Raw genomic sequence first — 19,440 nt, forward strand, 5'->3', positions numbered from 1 at the left:
AACTGTTAGAAAAAATGTTATTACTTGAAAAAAAGAGTTTTTAACAAAATTCGACCCAAATCGCTATTATTTGAGACTCAATGTGAGGTTTGAGCCGGTTCAAACATCAGAGAACACGCAATTTTTAACTAATGGTTTGAAAAAGTCAGTGTCAACTTATGAATACAATTCAATCCTTTCCTCTTAATTCGAACCATGTCTGTCTCCCCGCAGTGATGCGGCGTGACAAGCGATAAATCAACTACAATTCGCGGCGGGTTTATCTGTATGTAGCCTGATCTTTCTAATCAGACAAAACGGAGGGAATCAGTTTTTTAATGTGTTCTCTTTCTCTTCGTAAGGTCAAAAAATGATATGATCGGGAAAGGATAGAGGGTCAATGACTCCTTTCTTTTCAAACGATGCAAAATTAATGTTTTTTTAATCTATAAAAAAAGACTAATTTAAACAAGGGAACTAAAACTGATGAGAAGTTAAAACTGATAGTAGAAATTTTCAAAATAAATGATTATCGTAAAAAATATTTTGTTTTCAAGAACTTTGTTTTGGCATGCTTTAATAATATTCATCCATGATCTGTGTTTTTGCGTTTTCAATAGAAAACTTGAACGTCTAGGAATGTTTGCCATCGCTGGAAACGTGCTTGTTGCACTTGAACATATACTGTTCTAGTCTCGGTAAGTCCCATCTTACGAGAAAAACATTATTGAGAATTTCGAGTATCACTCAGGGCCATTCCCTCGTGAGGCTGAGGTTGTTATGAATTACAAGAAGTAGCTTCACTACATACAGACGTAATCCACAAGGTCCAATTAAAAACAGTCTGAAAACATTAGTGTATAATACGATTTCTGTCTGCTTTATATTTTCATCGAAAACATTCATACCACCGTCTTGTTAGCCAACAGAACATTATCATCATACGGATAATGGCTGGTCCGTTTGATTCAAAATCCTTCACGATCTACGTGAAAATCGCCCAGTTTGTTGCTCAGTTGGGCTTTTTTACTACCACTTTCTTTTGTTACATTTTGATATTTCTTACTGTTTTTGGAATAAACAGAAAATTCGGAAGTTATAAATATCTACTGATTTTCTTTCCAACAGTTGGTATCCTTTTTGCAACGATGGAGCTACTTCTTTATCCGGTAATCGTGTAATAGGAAACATTACATTTGTTCTAATTTTAGAATGTGTATTCTCACAATGCTGGTTATGTCTTCTATAGTACCAGTCGCCCATTTGGTATGAGTCAAGACGTTGTAACCTTCTGTTTGTGCTTATACACTGGAGTGTACGCATCTACCATCTCCATGCTATCGGTCCAGTTTTTATATCGATACTGGGCGATTTTTGAGTAAGTTCTCTGGGGGAAAATGAATTGTCATGAAGTTTTGGTCTTCAGTGAAACAAAACTCCGCTTTTTCAAAGGATGGAAGTTTATGATCTCTGTTGTCTATTCGGCGTTCTTCGGCGTTGTTTGGGCTCTGGGGACATTGTATTTTGATGAAATTGACAATTACTCAAAAGGATATTTTAAGTAAGTCTAGTGAAATGAAACTGACTGATGTACAGATTGCATTACTACCACGTCAATTAAAAGATAAAAGACCACTTAAGGACCCAGTAACCTCAGGTCTGTAAAAATCTTCTTAATTCAGCTCTGATATGCTTCAAAAATTCAATCTCGACATTTCTGAGGTTTCGGGTGTAGCCGTTGTTGCCTATGACGCTACCGGTTCTATCCGATGGTTCAACATCTCGTCGACACTTAACATGACATGTATCATGGCTATCCAGTATACTGTAATCATCTATTGTGCTGTTTTTATGTATATTGGTATGGAGGAAAAGCTTCAAATACTCTCACTATCCATGAGAAACCTTCACAAGCAATTTTTCAAGACACTCATTCTCCAGATTGTAACCCCCACTATAACTCTGTTTTCTCCAGTGACATTTATATTGTACCTTTCACTACTAGATATTGAGTGTGATCTACCAACTGGTATTTTGCTCTGCGCCATTACACTGTACCCAGCTATGGATGCTATCATTGTTTTGTGCATCGTCTCAGCCTATAAAAAGGCTGCAAAAAGTGAGTTGGTGTATGAATATCGTATGCCCAGTGTTCACTTTCCAGAACTCACTATTCAGTTTTTGGATAAATGTAGAAAGTTGTTGGGTACCGTGGAAACAGAGCCAAGTACCAGACTTAATAATGTGAATCTTCCAAATGTTATGAACTAATGTAAGTGGTTTTGTCAGTGACTTGGTAGTGAATTTCAACTTCAACTTTAGGACAACATTTTCTCAACGTAAGCACGGAGGGCAACAATTGCTGGAAAATAAAAACAAAAAAACAAAAAGAAAATGTTTCTATGTCCATTCAAACCATTTTAACCTTTTTTAAACAATTATTTGTTTTCCCCCGAACTTTAAAAAAATCATTCTCTTATTTACCAAAGTTGTTTTTTTCCAGTTTCCCCCATTGTATTGAGTTTTGTGCTTTGAAATTTTCACTCTAGACCTCAACAGAACAATTGTCATACGAAACTAATAAACACATGTAATTGCCACCTTTCATATTTTTCAATCTCAAATGTTAAGAAACTTTTTTCATTTAATCATTCATAATGCTCTCCTTATTCTTTTTTATTTTTTCTACTTTCTTTGTTCCAAGCTTTTCATCTGATTCTTCTCTACCAGGTATCTGAAAAAAGAAATTCATAAATTCCGTTTATTCCAAATGTTCAGACACAAAATGCATTTTCAATCAAACCGAAATTACTTCAAAAACTATTAAAAAATTTCCCAAATGCAGTACGGTGTATGCTCATATTGTGATAAACTCAAAGACAGATTTATCAGTGAATCAGTTGAAAAAAGCTTTCCAAAATATGTCAACTCTGGTCGGCGGTTTACGAATGGAAAACTCCAATTTGTCGAGTCTCTCGTTTTTAACACCTGACAAAAATAATGAGTTTAGACTTGGGTGTCAGCCGAGTGAGTTTTTTTTTAATTTTTGAAATAAATTTTTTGAAACAGATGGGTTCATCATTGAGAACAACTCTCAACTCACCGATATAGGAGGTCTCCAAAATATGAGGCCTTTGATGTTCGAGAGCTTGAATATGTGCAAGTTTCGAATAGTTAACAATCCAAAGTTGGACCTCGAGAGTTTATGCTGGAGCTACCAACTGATAGATTTGGTTAACTTAACAACAGAAGGGAACTTGAAGAATTGTGGTAGATCTCTGAATAACAATATCCACCAGATCAAAACTTATTTCAGGGTGCCAAGGAGACCAAATAAATGCCTCTTCTCTATCTAATTACCAAAGCTGCACACGGTTTTACAACGGATTAGTCTTACATAATATCACGAAAACCACCGATTTATCACCTCTATCGAATGTGCAAACCGTATTGGGAAAGTTAGAAATTCGAAACTCCAATATTCAAAATTTGTCATTTTTGACAAATCTGAAGTATTTCAAAGTGTATGCAGAGTCGGAAATCATTTTCAATTTGAAAGACAATCCGGAGATGACAAGGCTTGGACTTTCAGCATTAGAAGAATTCGAAAATGTTAACTATGAAACATATCCGTTTCAAACCGGCAATATTGAAAACTTGCATCCCGATTTTTGTCTAACTGAAGATGAATTTAACTTTTTTGACAGTTTTCATTTCATTAACCTTCATGCCAAAGCTTGCGAGTTTGATGAACAAGGCCTCTGTTATTTTGAATCTATGGACAAATTGCCAAACAACTGTCTCACTATAATTGGTAACCTGGTGATTGAGTCTGGCGATGAGGAGCATATTAACAAGCTGATCAGAGTGTACACTCTATTTGGTACTTTGATCATTAGGAATACTCAACTGGTGGATTTCAGTTTTCTGCCCAAACTGACTCTCATTATTTCTTTGAATGGTTTGTTAGCGTTATATGACTAAAAATAACTGAGATTTCAAATTTCAGATACGCTGCCGGTTGTTCAAATTCTATCCAATAAGAACTTAACGAATCCGAAAATCGGCTCCAGTGTCAGGGTAATGTAACAATTTTGTATAATACAGATTTTCAGTTCTAACCAAAATTTCAGAACATATTCACAAGAAGCTTTTATAACCGTGTTGCAATAATTCAGGACAACCACCCGAACATATTCAATTATACAAATGGAACTTGCAACCTTTTTGGAGTGATAGTGAATGAAATGATTATGTATCGAAGAAGTTTGAATTATACCGGAGGGGATTGTGGGGCTCCAGTTGTTTTGGATTCTTATTCTGTGGAAGGATTCCGGTTTTTGATGATTTTGGTTTTGTTTTTAATGGAATATTTTATTTTTTGAGTTTTTTATAAAAATTTAAGCTAAATAAATTTTCAAAAAATGATTTCATTTAAAAAAATTAAGTTGTTCTTTTAGAAGAGTTTGAAGTTTTCGTAGTATCTACAGTTGTTGGATGTATAGAAGATTCCGGAGCGGCAACTTTGACTTCTTTCTTCTCCTTCCACAAAAATCTCTTTACAACATCCCTATACTGAGAAGACATACAGAAACAAATGAAACAATGGGCAATAGAACTTCCGATGGAGAATGTGAGAGCAACAACTTCTAGCTCCCCGAAAAATGCTCTGAAATTTATTTATTTTTTTGAAAAATGCCTTGCACCTACTGTTCTTTAAAATCTTGGACATAAATATAGCTGAAAATAAATAACGCTCCGTAGGCAAACTCTGAGATGAACACCGTCGCAGCCATAGTCCCAACAAGTGCAGATGTGTTGGTAGATCAAAAATACAATCAATATTTATAAACTCACTCTGAATTAAAGTCTAGACTCACTTATCACTCTTCAAATTTTTCCTCCGTTTCTGCGCCGCTGCTAGAGCAATCATTAACGCTAGAGCCATCACGATATACACTAAGCTCACTGTGATAACAATACACCCATCAATCAAATGAAATAGGTTTTCAGCTTTCCCAGTGGTCACATGTATATACATTACGTAGCTAGGTGTGTAGCCACCAGGACACCTAAAAAAGAGAAGTTTCCGGAAAAATAGAAATATACCATCTCAACTCACATCAGAAGTTTTTCAATTATTGTGCATTGAGAGTAAACCGCACTCCATCCACCACAAATCAATCCGATCATCAGCACAATCAGCCATGCAGATCTAGCTTTCATCAGAATATTGACAGCTGAACTCATCGGGAAAATTACGGAAAATGAGCGAAACGCAGCGATGAACAACGCGAGAAACGCTGAGCATCGTCGGCTCATAATTTGAGTGGAATTTGAGAAGACATCGATAAAAATATGATAATACGGGTAGACACCAGGACACTTTTCTATCTGGTATATTATATGCCATGTCATGAAAATTTTCGCCATTTTACCAATAGAATGTATGAAATCACAGAGACAAATTCCAATCATGATGATGTAAACCAAGTTGGACCTCAATTCTTTTTGGCATAAAATAAATAAGTGAGGAATGTTCACTATAAAGTTGACGACCACCGCGATGTCATAAATCTGATGGAGTACTCCTAAAATGCTGGCGTAATATTCTGCCATTTGTTGAAAATTTTCAGTGAGATAGTCATCGTTATTGATGTATCCTCTGCCAAACGGATCACTATAGATAAAGTCATCGGTAAAATAATCATAGGGGTCCATAGTAGAAGTACGGGAAAGTTTATTGGTTTTCATGGCTTGAGAATGAGAAAATTGGGGAGAAATGAGATTAAAACTTTGGTGAATTTGGACAACAAGAGAGCTCGTATACCCTATGATTGTAGTTTGAGGTGTTTATATGAAAAGGTTTTTCTAAAAATCATTTCGCTATAATGACGTTTAGCAGTTATAATTAAGCGTATCATTTTTGTTACTATAACACAGATTAGCAAAGTATCTTTATCATCGTCCATCTCAATTGACCAGATTGTTATCCCTTCCAAACTATGGGATTTCTTATATTCAACTTTTTCTCTCAAACTTATCGCATTTTCATATCCTAAAAATTATTGTTTCTCGGGGAGCCAAATAAATAGTGTCTTTGAATTCTGATGCCACGTAGCAGACGACACATCTCTTTTCTATCTTCAACATCCGAAAATTGGAATTCTGGAGCCTAAAATCAGATATTAGATTGCTTGTTTCAAAAACTTGCATCTTAAAATGCGGTTTATTTTACAATGTGGTAATAAAAAAGAAAAACTGAATTTATTATGAAATTCAAGAATTACAGGTAACGCAGGAGAGATAAAATCAAAACGTATTAATTTCCAGCCATGTTAAGCAGTAGCTCCCCCGCCAATTGAGCTAATTGTGACTGATTTCTGAAAACACACCTTAAAAATTCGCCCTGCCTCTTTGCTTCCCTTCTCCTTTTTTTTTCTCCGCAAGCATTTTCTTACTGTATCCATATAATCTGATGAAATTAGCATACAAATAAAACAATGTGTTACACAATTCATAGTGGTTAGTGTTTTAGCATTGGTTCGGAAGTTGACAAAGTAAATTCTGTGTAAAAAAACAATATGTTATACATTGACATTTTTGACTCACTGTATCAACTCATAAGGCTTGAGGTAAACACGATCGAAAAATAAAACACAAGCGTCAATAGATTCTGTGAAGAAACTCAAAGTAATTATGAGTACAAGAATTATTTGACTGAAACATTTGTAAAAACAGAAACAAAGACAAGATATACTCACTCATCTTTCCAACTCTTCTTCCTAATTACTTTTTGGAGTTTCACGAATTGAATGACAATTGAGATGATGTAAATAGAAACACACAGGCACTTCATGCAGTCATTTATAAATTTTTGAGAATAAAATAAATCATAGTCGACATCCAGTCGACAATCGAAAAAACGAGTTTGATACCAAACTTGCCAAGCAGTGCACAGTCCTGCGAATCCAAAAATAAGGAAAAATTTGATTGGAAACTTCAAGGATAGTGAAACAATTTCAAGAGCCGATAACAGTAAAACTAAAAGAGAAGATAAACTTTTAACTGTGTGTTGCAATGACATGATGATGGGTCTCCAGATGTTATGTGAGTTTGGGCGAGAACTATGGCACGTATTTCCAAGAAGATCGTCTAAAAAACCCCAAAGAATACTACCAGAAAAAAAAAATAATGTCAGAGAGACAAATGATAATAAGAATTTGAAACACAAACTGAGTTCTTAATGGCTTTCGGGTAATAATCGTGAAATGAAATAGATTCAGAAAGATACCGAAAATCGAGAATACCATATCTCCAAGAGTCGCTACTCTCACATTATACTCCGCAATGTAAGGTTCAATTTCAAAGAATTCGGGCTCATAAACTTTGTATGCTTCTGTGGTGGTAGTGGTTTTCGTGTTGAATCGAGATATGAATTCTGAAAAATTCAGCTTTTGGGCTTCTGGAACTTCAGGTGATCTCTTATATTGAGCACCGGTGATCACGCAGAAAAATGACAAATTTTTATGAATTTTTAAAAGCAAAGGTCGAAAAACTTCGAAAGCTATCATTAAAGTGATATCAACGGTTTGGTTTCATATTTAGAATAATGTGCATTGGTCTCTTTTTGTAATCTGAGAAAACTTTGAAAAATGACAAGTGACATGATGCATGTGTTACTTGAAAAGAAAAACATTTTGAGAAAACAAAAATTGAATGTAGTGATATTTGTCAAGAAAAACTGCCTGATTCTGTTTAGTAATAGAATCCCGATCTCCAAAACCTGACATTTCGTAACCAGACGTTCCGAAACCGAACATTTTGAAATCAGACGGTTTGCAACCGGTGGTTATGAAATCGAATATTTTGAAACCGATACATCGAAACACTAAATGTGCTATTCGATTTCGAAATGCTCAGTTGCGAAATATCCGGTCGGAAATGTCCTGTTTCAGTCTCGGGCAGCACACTGAGTGAGAGTAATAAACACTACAGAGTAGATGTAGTTGATCATGAGATCAGACTGGACTACATACACTATATGAGGGAGGAGCGTCACACCAACAATTCAGGAAAACAACAAATCGCTACGAATTTCCATTTGTGTTGTCCCAAAATATTTTCTTTTCAGGTTACACAAGTACTATGTCACTTGAAAATATAAGACAAGTGAACATTTCTGAATACCATTTTACCAATTCTACACGCTGCGTCGAAGAAAATTGGTTCGAAGTCGAGAACAATTTGATTCGTCAATTCTTCTGCGTTTTCACAGTAAACTTCAATCGTATTTCTATACGTCGATTGTACGAAAATGGTGTGTATCTCGCTGCGTTCTGTATCCTTGTCAATATTTTTCATATCATTGTTCTATCCAGAAAGCCATTGAGAACTTCCCCCGTTTTTGTAATTCTACTGGCACTTGCAGTAATGGATATAATCTCTCTATCATATGATGTTCGTACTGAAATATTTTATTTATACAGAGTTATTAATGTGTGCTACTCCAAAGAAACAGATTACAAAATATTGTTTATCAAAAATGCAATGGAATCAATTCGATTTTATTGTAGAAATTGTTCCACATGGCTCATTTTCAGCATCGCTCTTATAAGAACCCTCGTTATCAAATATCCATTGAATCCAAGAATTGATGTTCTCTCAAAACAAAAGTCTGCATACTTTGTGATTTTTGGAATCTTTTTGTTCTCTGCGCCTATTAATATCTTTGATATTTATAAATATCAAATTATTTTATTCAATGATAACTATAAGTGCGAACAATATCCACCATACCGTGTCTATTTTTATACTACCAAACTTTCTAGTTTTTTCCAAACCGAAGAGAGAATAGCTTTGCGAATTCATAAGACTCTTGACGCAATCGTTTCAAGTGAGTTTTTTCCTGACTCAAAACTTCAAAACGTTTCATTTACGTGTTTTTCTTCTGGCGTCGTCATTTCTCCAATTTTAGATAGCTCCATGCATACTTTTCCCAATCATTACATTTGTCTTGATTCGAGAAATTAGGAAAACAGGAGAACGTCAACAAAAATTGGGATCTTCTTCCGCTGCAGCAGATTCTAAGAACACATCGAGATTAGTACTGTTTTTAACAGTGCCATTTTTTATAGCCGAACTTCCCCTTGGAATAGTTTTTATGATATCTCCAATTGACTTTTTTCAACTCCAGTTCGGATTCGGGTTAGTGTTCATAGCATTTTTATGTCTTTATCAGTCACAAATATCATCATTATTCAGCTTTTTATTGGAAGGTATCGAGAATTTCTTCACATATGTTCTCTCTGGTACGACTGCCATTCATATGATTGTTTGTGTTTTTATGTCAGCTCAATATCGGGATACTGCTTTGGCAATCATCAGATGTGGCTATCCAGTTATAGTAAGTAATTATTAACTGCGATTACAAAATCGTTTTGTTTAAATTTGTAGGAAAAGAGAGAAGAGAAGGTGACCCAAATGCAATTGACAGCGAACAATGTGTGAAATGCAGCTTGCAATCTATCGGAAAATCGAACACTAATTCTGAGCAACTAGTTTATCAGTATACTTTTGTATTAACAAAATAATAGCACTGTTTTTCATGAAACCTGTTTCTAATGAATCATATAAAAACATATTTGTTTTTTTCCGTAGTGTTCTACAATTATTGCAACAAAGTTTTTTTTTAATTCAGAAACAATTGAAAATTGGTCATCACAGAGAAGACTCAATTTTTTATTTTAAATTCAGTAATTCTTATTTAGTCACAATTATAATTAAGCGTATCATTTCTGTTACTATAACACAAATCAGCAGAATAGACCGAATTCAACAGACTATCATTATCATCGTCCATCTCAATCGACCAGATCGTTATCCCTCCCAAACTATGGGCTTTTGTATATTCAACTTTTTCTCTCAAACTCTTAGCATTCTCGAATCCTAAGAATTTTTGTTTTTCGGGTAGCCAAATAAATGGTGTCCTTGAATCTTGATGCCACGTAGCAGAAGATACATTCCATTCCTCTGACTTCATATTTCTCCATGGGATATACCCACCTTCGTACTGATCAGATCCCTTAGTTTTTGGTTTAGCGGTGAACCACATCTCTCCTTTAGCATCAATCGGACCCTCCACATTTTTCCAATATGCTCCAAAAAATGGGACACCCATATTGACTCTTCTGGGTTGTTTTGTTAAGCATGTGTAATGTTTCATTGACCAGTCGACATTCGCATTTTCCTTTGTGCCAATTCCAGAGTACAACGGAGAGGAAGGACCGGTAAGAGGGCTCCCCTTCCCTTCTTCAAAGTATCCGTAATATCTTACAGAGCTCACATGAACAAAATCAACAATTTTTGATACTCCATGCAAATCGAATGTGTCTCTATACCAAGGCCAATCATAGCTTGGTGAGACAATTGTCAACAGAAGAGGTTTTCTAATACTTTCCAGCGAGGCTCGAATCTCCCATAGCATCAAAACATAAGCGTCCCGATTCTCCCATTTCGTGGGCCATTTCCAACAAAGATCCACGCCATCAACCATATGATGTTGAATGAATACCTTGATTGATTTTGCTAGATTTCTGAAATGATATTTGAGAATTGCACACGTGAGCGTGAACAAAACTCACTTCCTATACTCAGGGCTTGCAGAGACAGATGGGAAGTTCACGTAGTCAATGTATCCACCAATTGAGAACATGACTTTCAATTCGGGATTTAATTGTCTTGCCTTCTTTACAAGCTCCACAAACTTTTTCATTGCTCCATTTGAGGTGAAAAAGAGATTTCCTGTTGAGGTCAATTGAAGGTAGCCAAAAACGACATGAGTCAACTTTTGTAATTGGCTTTCAGAGATACCACGGTTACCGGATCCATCATAGAAGCCAACAATTCGAGTGGTACAAGATTTGAACAAAGAAACTGTTGTAGAATTTTTGAATGTTCCTGTAACTTTAGAACGTGAAACATGATTTTTAAAGTAAAAAAAACATACCAGCTTTGAAAAAATAATCTTCGATTAGAGGCATCACAATTGTGGTAAGCAGATGGGCAAGCAATCCGCAAAACAGGAAAATTAGAACACCATATTTTAACTTTTTCAATAAATGTTTTGTTCGTGAGGTTGAATTTCTGTTTCGTGATTTAATACTGGAAAATTACAAAAAATTATCCAAATATAATCAATATTAACTCACCGCTTTACATTCCCCTGTCCAGATGTTAACGGTTCTGATGTTGCTGCCGATAGTGGCATTGTCGTCAGTTCACTAGTTTTTCTTGTTATTTCTGGTCAAACCGTTATCAATAAGGTGTCACTTTGAATCAATCAACAGTTACGTTTTGATCTCTCATAACTTTCGAGGTGTTTACGTTTTTCGGTGATGGTTAGCACGTGATTCTCTTATCTCGACAAGCACTGGGGCTAAGTTTTACTCTGTAGTCAGTTTAAACACCTCCAGTTGATTGACATTTATTCAGATAACTGTAGAATAGAATTCAAAATCAGCATTTTATTTACAAAACAAATGGTATCTAATTATCAATATGTTTTGTTTAAAGTTCCCGATGATTTGTTAGTTCCAATAGTTGTCGGATGAACAGATGACTCCACCAAAATGGCCTGCACATTAAAAATATCTCTTAAAAGTTTTAAACTATTTTTAACTAAATTACCTTCACATTTTCCTCTTTCTTTTTCTCTCTCCAAAATAATCGTTTTGCTGTATCCCTATACTGAGAAGACATTATGATACAAATGAACAAGTGGAGAGCAGAACTGGCTATGATGAAAGCTAGCACCAAATTGTCCAAGTCATTGAAGTATAATCTGAAAATCTCTGACAGTATGAAAGATACAGAGGAGTTCAACGCTCACCGCTCTTCACATCCATCAAATAGGAATACATTTATCATATGTTTCATACCATACAACAATTCGGTTACGAAAGTGGACACCGCCATTGCAATGACCAATGATGACGTGTTATTTGGTCTAAGTACATAAATATTTCAAAGAAACTCTTTAAGAAAAACTCACTTATCATTTTTCAAATTCTTCCTTCGTTGCTGCGTTCTCTTCAACTCAAAAACTAGTGCAGCGACTAGAATTATATATAAGACACTGATGGCTATTGCGATGTACCCATCGATTGAGAAAAATTTCAGCTCCCAACTTTGACTTTTCACGGTTTGATAGGAAATGTATTCAGGAGGTTTTGGCTCAACAAACACAGGAAAACATCTGAAAACTCAATCAGTTTTGTGAAACCCTTTTGTTCCGAAAACTCACCGTTTGTCTTCCACAATTTTAGTTTTGAAAAAGTATATCAGACTCCACGATGTGCTAATAAGAGCTATGATTACCATAACAATAATTCCCACTCCAGCTCGGCAAGTGTCGCCAAGTCTAGGCCAAACTCCTCGCCCCCACAAGTCTGGGAGAAGGCTACCACAAGTTTTGGCCAAACTTTGCGGTTGTCGCCGCGTTGAGAGACTGGTCCCCAAGTCTTGGCCAAAGTTTGAATATTGATTTTTCAGCATTCAACCTCTTTATTAATTATTCGAATTTTATCACTTTTCACTTATTTTCAGTCTCTTTCGAATGTCGTTTACCTTATTTGGGTTTTTCTAACTGATTTTATTCCACTACCGTATTCAGAGAAAAATGAAAAGGACGGCAATTCGAGAAAAATTCGATATAGAAAAGGAGCGATTGGAGAGAAGAAAGGTTCAAACCAGGAGAAAAACACGTGAGTGTTAAGAAAAAAAATTCGGAGAAAAAAATGTTATTGAAGAAGAAATTCTCGATAGCGCCCTTATTAGAAAAAGAAGAGAAATCGGAGAGTTCGAGAATAGGATATCAAACAATGTCTCAATCGAAGACAATTTCGAAATTTTGGAACCGATGAGCTCTGAAACGATCGACTTGCACTGGGAACCACAACCTTCTATCCTACATTTTCATGGTAGGTTATTACTTTTTTCTTAACTCCGAGGAATTGTCGAAAAAATAAGTATTATTCAGAATTCAAATCTTCTACTCGCGCTATTACAACAATGCATGATTCGATTGAGGAACCAGACGATTTCGGTGAGAAAGAAAAAGTATGTGAGAAAGAAAAAGTAATCTATAGATTTAACTATTCAAACTTTTCAGGTTTTTCATCAAGCTTGGTTCCGATGCTCACGACGAAATCAAATATCGACGTCAAGTGAGGGATACTGTGGAATCAGTGATCAATACAAGCATCAACTATTCGCTGTGAGTCAATTCCTATGGGGATAAATAATCAGCAGTCATTTAATACAGACAAAACCTTCGTAACTACCAATACGACATTGATCTGGAGCAACTTGTTTATTGCTCGGTAAGTTAGAAATCCGCATTAGAAAAAACAAATATCGTCTTCAGAATCGCAAATTCTGCCATTTGCACTACCGATGGGACGATGTGAAGGCAATGAGACAGAGACGCCGAGAAGCAGGTTTAGATGTGGAGAATTACACAATTCAAGATGTGAATGTAAGAATATTCGAATGTAAGAATATTCGAAAAAAAAACTTGAAAATATACTAATACCAGTCGGTTCACGTCGCCTAACGGCGACTGAACCTCCTTCTCAACACCACCCTTCTAGGTGTTACAGCGCCTGCGGCGCTTCTCACATGGTTCAAACAATCGGGGTATCAGAATTCTCTTCTCTTCTGGTCCTATAACTTTTCTTCGATTGCTGGTAGTTTTTATTAACTTAGCAACCCGTTCCAGAGAGAACAATTTAAACACTTCTACTTTTCTGATAAGGTTCCGACAAATTATTGTAGAAGAACAGGAACTTAACTCTATTTTCCTCTCATCAATAGGCGATTCTCTAAATATAAAGTTTCAACTTTTGATTGATCGGCGGCAATGCCGCCACCCTCCCCTGAATGTGGCAATATGGCAAACTAAGGCCATATTTAAACAAATTCTTATTCTAGAATTTGCTTTTTTCTTGAAGGTAACCGAGCTACGACAAAGTTCCTCATTCAGAAATCACGGGTCTCAGAATTAACTGTACTAAATACAGGGAATGTGTTCTTTGTCTGACTGAGAAAGCCCTCATCAAAAGAGAACTTCCTTTTCACATCTTCAAAAGATGCGTTGAAAGTAGTCTTTTGAAGTTTTTGACATATCGGCGGCGATGCCGCCTCCCTCCCCAAATTCTTTAAAGATTTTGTTTCATATACACGGAAATCTTCTTTTAGTTTAATTTGATCCAAAACGTTCTGCTTCCTAAATTTTGGACTGTTCGGCGGCGATTCCGCCTCTCTTCTCTGGAATACTTCGAAACTAAAACTATTTCACATATTTCTAAGTTCAATAGTTAAAGAAGCTCCTTATTTAGTCTATTTTGATTTCAATCCTTTTCATTCGTACCTGAGTGCTTCACAAAAATTCTCAAAGTTCTTAAAGAAAACAAAACTTCCTGATTCCCCTAAATATCTCACTCTTAACATGTCTACCTACTAAGTTCCTGATCGTTTTCTTTTATTTTCTCTATTATAACTTTCATATACTGACTATCTATGCTCTTATCAAAACAAAAAACCAAAAAACTTTAAGGACCTGGCGGGAACGAACTCACTACCCCATGGGTGAGAGTCATCTGCGTAGACCGCTACACCAAATACGCGCTGCCGGGCGCTCTCGAGTCAGTAGTATGATTGATTTTTTGAACTTTCTACCACCCTGTCGGGACACACCTTTTCTGAACGCTTTCTACTGTTGAAATCGGCATCGTCTCCAGAAGACGTCAAATTTAATATTTTTGAAAAAAGAAAAGTTCGGGCATCATCTAAGGGAAATTTCCAATCTATCTATCTAGGTTTCATAAAAATCGGTCCACTACGGAGGGAGTTATGATTTGCAACAAATAAATCGACAGACATACTCTGTTGAATATTATTAGTAAAGATTCTTATTCAGGGCTCGTCGAAGCGCATCGGATTCTCCAATCGACGACGACATGAACCCGTATCCCATCAACGAAAATTAACAAATGTTTTCCCAGTTCCTTTTTTAATGTTCCCATTATTATATTCTTTATTTGTTATTACGTTCTTTTCTATTTTTCTTTCAAATAAATTAAATCGATACAAAAATTTTAGAAGAAAAATGAGAAAGCCAATACAACAAATCTACAAGTTTAGGACAAGTTTTCCACAAGTCTAGGCGCACATCTCCCACAAGTCTTGGCCTGCTTTTACGTAACACTTGTGGGAGATGTGCGCCTAGACTTGTGGGAGGCTCGTGCTAGACTTGGCGACACTTGCCGAGAGGTTTTGTTAGTTTGCTCACCAATGCACTCATCGGAAAAATGACCGAGAATGCCCGTACAGCTGCAATGTACAGTGAAAGAAGGCTCGAACATCTTCGACCCATTATTTTTATTGTTTTACTGAGTATCATAATCACGACTCGAAAATATGGAAGTGAGCCTACACAACTATCCCAGATGTTTGTATTTTCCCAGATTTGAGTCATTTCGAGAACAGTTCCCAGACATTGCAACATATCAGAAATACAAATTCCAATCATCACAATGTAAACGAGATTGCTTCTGAGTTCCTTCCGAGTCAAAATCAATAAATGAATCAAATTTAGAAAGAATCCAACGATAGTCACAATGTGATAGATTAGCTCAACTTTGATACTGATCTCTAATAATATAGGAACGAAGTCGTGGAAATTAGAGAAGAAATATTTTCTTGAATTGGGGTATACGGATAGGTAGTAGTCATCGTAACCAGTAAAAGTGTGATCGTTTATCCATGAATATTCAGTCGTAGTGGGGAGACGCGGTTTTTTCGTCTTCATTTTTAGTCTGTTGTTCGGAAACGAGCTTGATCAAGCTTTATATATTATTCTCGAGGAGAGAGAGGAATAGAAATTCATATGATGTGGGAAGTTAATTCCATGTTAGAAATCTTTGGTTTTGAAACATCAAAAGTTTGATACTTCAAGAAGATTTTGTTTACATGACAGTCGAAAATGAATATAAACATTAAAATGTTTTCATTGAACAGCCCAGCGTCTTACGTGTAATTGCGTAAGTTGAAGACTCCACGAGAGCACCAGCAAATGTTGCCTTCCGTGCTTACGTTGAGAAAGAATTGTTCTAAAGTTTAAGAACACTACTAAGTCACTTACAAAACCGCTTAGTTCACAATGTTTGGGTAATTCAAATTCGTCGATGCTCTCTGATTTGTACTTGGTTCTGTTTTCAGCATACCCAATAACTTTTGACATTTATCCAAAAACTGAATGGTGAGTTCTGAAAGATGTACGTTGAGCATACGATATTCATAAGCCAATTTACTTTTTGCAGCTTTTTTATAGTCTGAGACGATATACATAACAATGATAGCATCCATAGCTGGATACAGTGCGACGGCGCAGAGCGTGATTCCAGTTCGTAGATCACACTCTATATCCAGAAGTGGAAGGTAAATTGTAAAAAAAACTGGAGAAAACAGAGTTATAGTGGGGGTCACAATCTGGAGAATGAGAGTCTTGAAAAACTGCTTGTAAAGGTTTCTCAATGAAATTGAGAGCATTTGAAGCTTTTCCTCCATGCCAATATACATAAAAATAGCACAATAGATGATTACAGTATACTGGATAGCCATGATACATGTCATGTTAGTTGTCGACGAGATATTAAACCATCGGATAGAACCGGTAGCGTCGTAGGCAACAACAGCTACACCCGAAACCTCAGAAATGTCGAGATTGAATTTTTGAAGCATATCAGAGCTGAAGTAATAAGTCTTTTACAGACCCGGATTTACTGGGTTCTAATGCGATCAATTGTCTTTCCTTTGACCTTGTGGCAATGCAAGTAGTTAGTTGCATTTCACTAGACTTACTGAAAATAACCTTTTGAGTAATCGACTATTTCATCAAAACACAAAAATCCCAGAGCCCAAAAAACACCCAAGAACACCGAATATCCAACAGAGATCATAAACTTCCATCCTTCGAAAAAGCGGAGTTTCGTTTTACTGAAGACCAAAACTTCATGACAATTCATTTCCGAGAGAACTTACTCAAAAATCGCCCAGTATCGGTACAAAAATTGGACCGATAGCATGGAGATGGTGGATGCGTAGACTCCCGTGTAAAAGCACAAACATAAGGTTACAGCGTCCTGACTCATACCAAATGGGCGACTGGTACTGTAGAAGACATAACCAGCATTGTGAGAATACCAATTCTTAAATTTGAACTAGAGTAATGTTTGCAATTTTTCCAATACCGGATAAAGAAGTAGCTCTATTGTTGCAAAGAATATTCCAACTGTTGATAAAAGAATTAGTAGATATTTATAACTTCCAAAATTTCTGGGTATTCCGAAAACAGTCAGAAATATTAAAATGTAACAGAAGAAAATAGTAGAGAAGAACCCAAACTGGGCAATAAGCTGGGCGATTTTTACGTAGATCGTGAAAGATTTCGATTCAAAAGTGCCGGGCATTATCCATTTGATGATAACGTTCTCTAGGCTAACTAGACCGTGGTATCAATGTTTTTGTTTAAAAATGCATAGCAGACAGGAAATTGTATTATACACTATTGTTTTCAAACTATTTCTGATTGAATCTTGTAGACTACGTCTGTATGTGGTGAAGCTACTTATCTTAATTCATAACAACCGCAGCCTCAGATGACAGGAAATTGGATCGGGTAATATTGTTCTCAGAATGCTCCAAATGTAAAACCACACAAAAATAGTATGTATTCGTATTAAGATAACTATGTTACAAAGAGCGGTTGAATAAAATATCAAAACACTCAAATTCATGAACATGAAAAGAAAGACATGTAATTAATACGTCTTCTTTGAACTTCCCGACGTCTTGCTGGTATCCACAGTAGTTGGATGAGCGGAGGACTCCACTAGGGCGGCCTAAAACAAGCACAGCTTATTACGAAACCAAGCACCTGGAATAATCACCTTCACTTTCACTTCCTTTTCCTTAACTCCTATATGAAGTACTCGTTTCACAGTGTCCCTATACTGTGAAGACATGAGAAAGCATATGAGGCAATGGGTGGCAGAATTCACCATGGAAAATGTTAATGCAAGAACTTCAGTGTCTTCGAGATAACTTCTGGAATTTCTATTTGAAGATTAGAGGTTCTGATTAACTCACTGTTCAGCGTAGTCATTGAAAACAAGAAGGCTCGCAATAAAAATACCCCCATAGGCACATTCAGAACAAAAAAGTGAAAAAGCCATCACAATAACCATCATGGAAGTGTTGGAGGGTCTGTAATCCAGAGAACTTCTTGAAGTATCCGTAAATCTTTATGACTCACTTATCGTTTTTCAAGTTTTTTCTCCGCTTGTTAGCAGCAATCAGTGCAACCACAAGAGCTGCAGTCACAAAAATGTATAAGAAACCGATAACCACCGAAATCACTCCGTTCGCAAACCGATACTTAACCTCCCATTTTTCTCCAGTGCGGAATCTATACGTTGCGTATACTGGTCTCACGCCTCCTTTGCATCTAGAAAATCGGGGAGTTACGACAAATATTTTGTAATGAAACTCACTCTCCTTCATTATCAATATTAGAGAGAAAAAAGTAAACATAACCCCACGCACTGCTTATAAGGCCGAAGAACAAGACAATGAGATAGGCTGATTTTGCTTTCATCAAAAAGTTAACCGCGTTGCTCATAGGAAAAATTACTGAGAATGAACGGAAAGCAGCGATGAACAGAGCAAGAAACGCGGAGCAGCGTCTAGTAGTCACTTGCAAAGTTTTCGATAAAATGCTTGTCACAACATGAAAGTATGGAAGTCCAGTGGGGCAGTTTTCATAAGTATAGAAAATATTCCAGGTCATCGAAAGTGCAGCAATTCTTCCAATTGAATGAATCAAATCGCATATACATACGCCAAACATGATGATATAAACTAAGTTGGTTCTTAGCTCCTTTTGTAGTAGAATAATAAGATGCGGCAAGTTGATAAAAAGGTTCACATAAGCTGCCACATCATAAATTTGTTCAAATAACATGATAGTGTCGGCAACATTACTTCTGAAATTATAATCTTTGAACCCTTCGAAGAAAAAATCTTCGTGGTAGTCATTTCTGTGTCCATAAATAAAATAGTCCTCGTCGAAAAATTCGGTGGTTGTCTTGAGAGCTTTAGTGGTTCTCATCGGAATAAGTGAAAGTTAGAATGTAAAATGAAAATTTTTGATTAGAATGTGTTAGCAAGAGCTATAATTTTCTTTGTGAAGGCGTCAACAAGTTTGGGAGAATGACAAATTTTAAATGAGAAAGTTTTTGAGAATCTGATTTTCTGATCGTTGGGTAGAATGTATTAAAGATGAAATTAGCTAATTGGAAGTCGGCAAGGGGTGTCCGATGTACATATTTGATTTTTTTC

General features: G+C 36.1%; 7 protein-coding genes across 7 annotated transcripts; 4 read left to right on the forward strand and 3 right to left on the reverse strand.

Annotated features, from left to right (window-relative positions):
- Positions 1-1,127: 1,127 nt before the first annotated feature.
- On the forward strand, positions 1,128-2,250 carry GCK72_020664 (uncharacterized protein; the record flags this gene model as incomplete). Its single annotated transcript, XM_053733727.1, has 5 exons — positions 1,128-1,148; positions 1,191-1,357; positions 1,406-1,540; positions 1,662-2,098; positions 2,144-2,250. The coding sequence occupies 5 exons, from the start codon at positions 1,128-1,130 to the stop codon at positions 2,248-2,250; spliced, it is 867 nt and encodes a 288-aa protein (XP_053582640.1).
- Positions 2,251-2,900: 650 nt separating this feature from the next.
- On the forward strand, positions 2,901-4,068 carry GCK72_020665 (uncharacterized protein; the record flags this gene model as incomplete). The annotated part of the gene is made up of 4 exons (XM_003097868.2): positions 2,901-3,006; positions 3,049-3,249; positions 3,296-3,940; positions 3,989-4,068. 4 exons carry the CDS (start codon positions 2,901-2,903, stop codon positions 4,066-4,068), a joined length of 1,032 nt encoding a protein of 343 aa, XP_003097916.2.
- A 354-nt stretch (positions 4,069-4,422) lies between these two features.
- GCK72_020666 (uncharacterized protein) lies at positions 4,423-5,733 on the reverse strand (the record flags this gene model as incomplete). The annotated part of the gene is made up of 3 exons (XM_003097864.2): positions 4,423-4,648; positions 4,860-5,051; positions 5,102-5,733. The coding sequence occupies 3 exons, from the start codon at positions 5,731-5,733 to the stop codon at positions 4,423-4,425; spliced, it is 1,050 nt and encodes a 349-aa protein (XP_003097912.2).
- Positions 5,734-9,142: 3,409 nt separating this feature from the next.
- Positions 9,143-9,489, forward strand: GCK72_020667 (uncharacterized protein; the record flags this gene model as incomplete). Its single annotated transcript, XM_053733728.1, has 3 exons — positions 9,143-9,186; positions 9,244-9,385; positions 9,436-9,489. The coding sequence occupies 3 exons, from the start codon at positions 9,143-9,145 to the stop codon at positions 9,487-9,489; spliced, it is 240 nt and encodes a 79-aa protein (XP_053582641.1).
- A 2,044-nt stretch (positions 9,490-11,533) lies between these two features.
- Positions 11,534-12,360, reverse strand: GCK72_020668 (uncharacterized protein; the record flags this gene model as incomplete). Its single annotated transcript, XM_003097830.2, has 5 exons — positions 11,534-11,614; positions 11,668-11,821; positions 11,870-11,986; positions 12,032-12,235; positions 12,284-12,360. 5 exons carry the CDS (start codon positions 12,358-12,360, stop codon positions 11,534-11,536), a joined length of 633 nt encoding a protein of 210 aa, XP_003097878.2.
- Positions 12,361-12,658: 298 nt separating this feature from the next.
- GCK72_020669 (uncharacterized protein) lies at positions 12,659-15,003 on the forward strand (the record flags this gene model as incomplete). The annotated part of the gene is made up of 7 exons (XM_053733729.1): positions 12,659-12,743; positions 12,789-12,959; positions 13,019-13,116; positions 13,164-13,255; positions 13,304-13,361; positions 13,406-13,532; positions 14,960-15,003. 7 exons carry the CDS (start codon positions 12,659-12,661, stop codon positions 15,001-15,003), a joined length of 675 nt encoding a protein of 224 aa, XP_053582642.1.
- Positions 15,004-16,191: 1,188 nt separating this feature from the next.
- Positions 16,192-19,210, reverse strand: GCK72_020670 (uncharacterized protein; the record flags this gene model as incomplete). Its single annotated transcript, XM_053733730.1, has 8 exons — positions 16,192-16,307; positions 16,353-16,789; positions 16,903-17,037; positions 17,083-17,249; positions 17,991-18,147; positions 18,190-18,306; positions 18,356-18,547; positions 18,594-19,210. 8 exons carry the CDS (start codon positions 19,208-19,210, stop codon positions 16,192-16,194), a joined length of 1,938 nt encoding a protein of 645 aa, XP_053582643.1.
- Between the last annotated feature and the right edge of the window lie 230 nt (positions 19,211-19,440).

Source organism: Caenorhabditis remanei, chromosome V (assembly GCF_010183535.1).
Source record: "Caenorhabditis remanei strain PX506 chromosome V, whole genome shotgun sequence".
Lineage (NCBI taxonomy): Eukaryota > Metazoa > Nematoda > Chromadorea > Rhabditida > Rhabditidae > Caenorhabditis > Caenorhabditis remanei.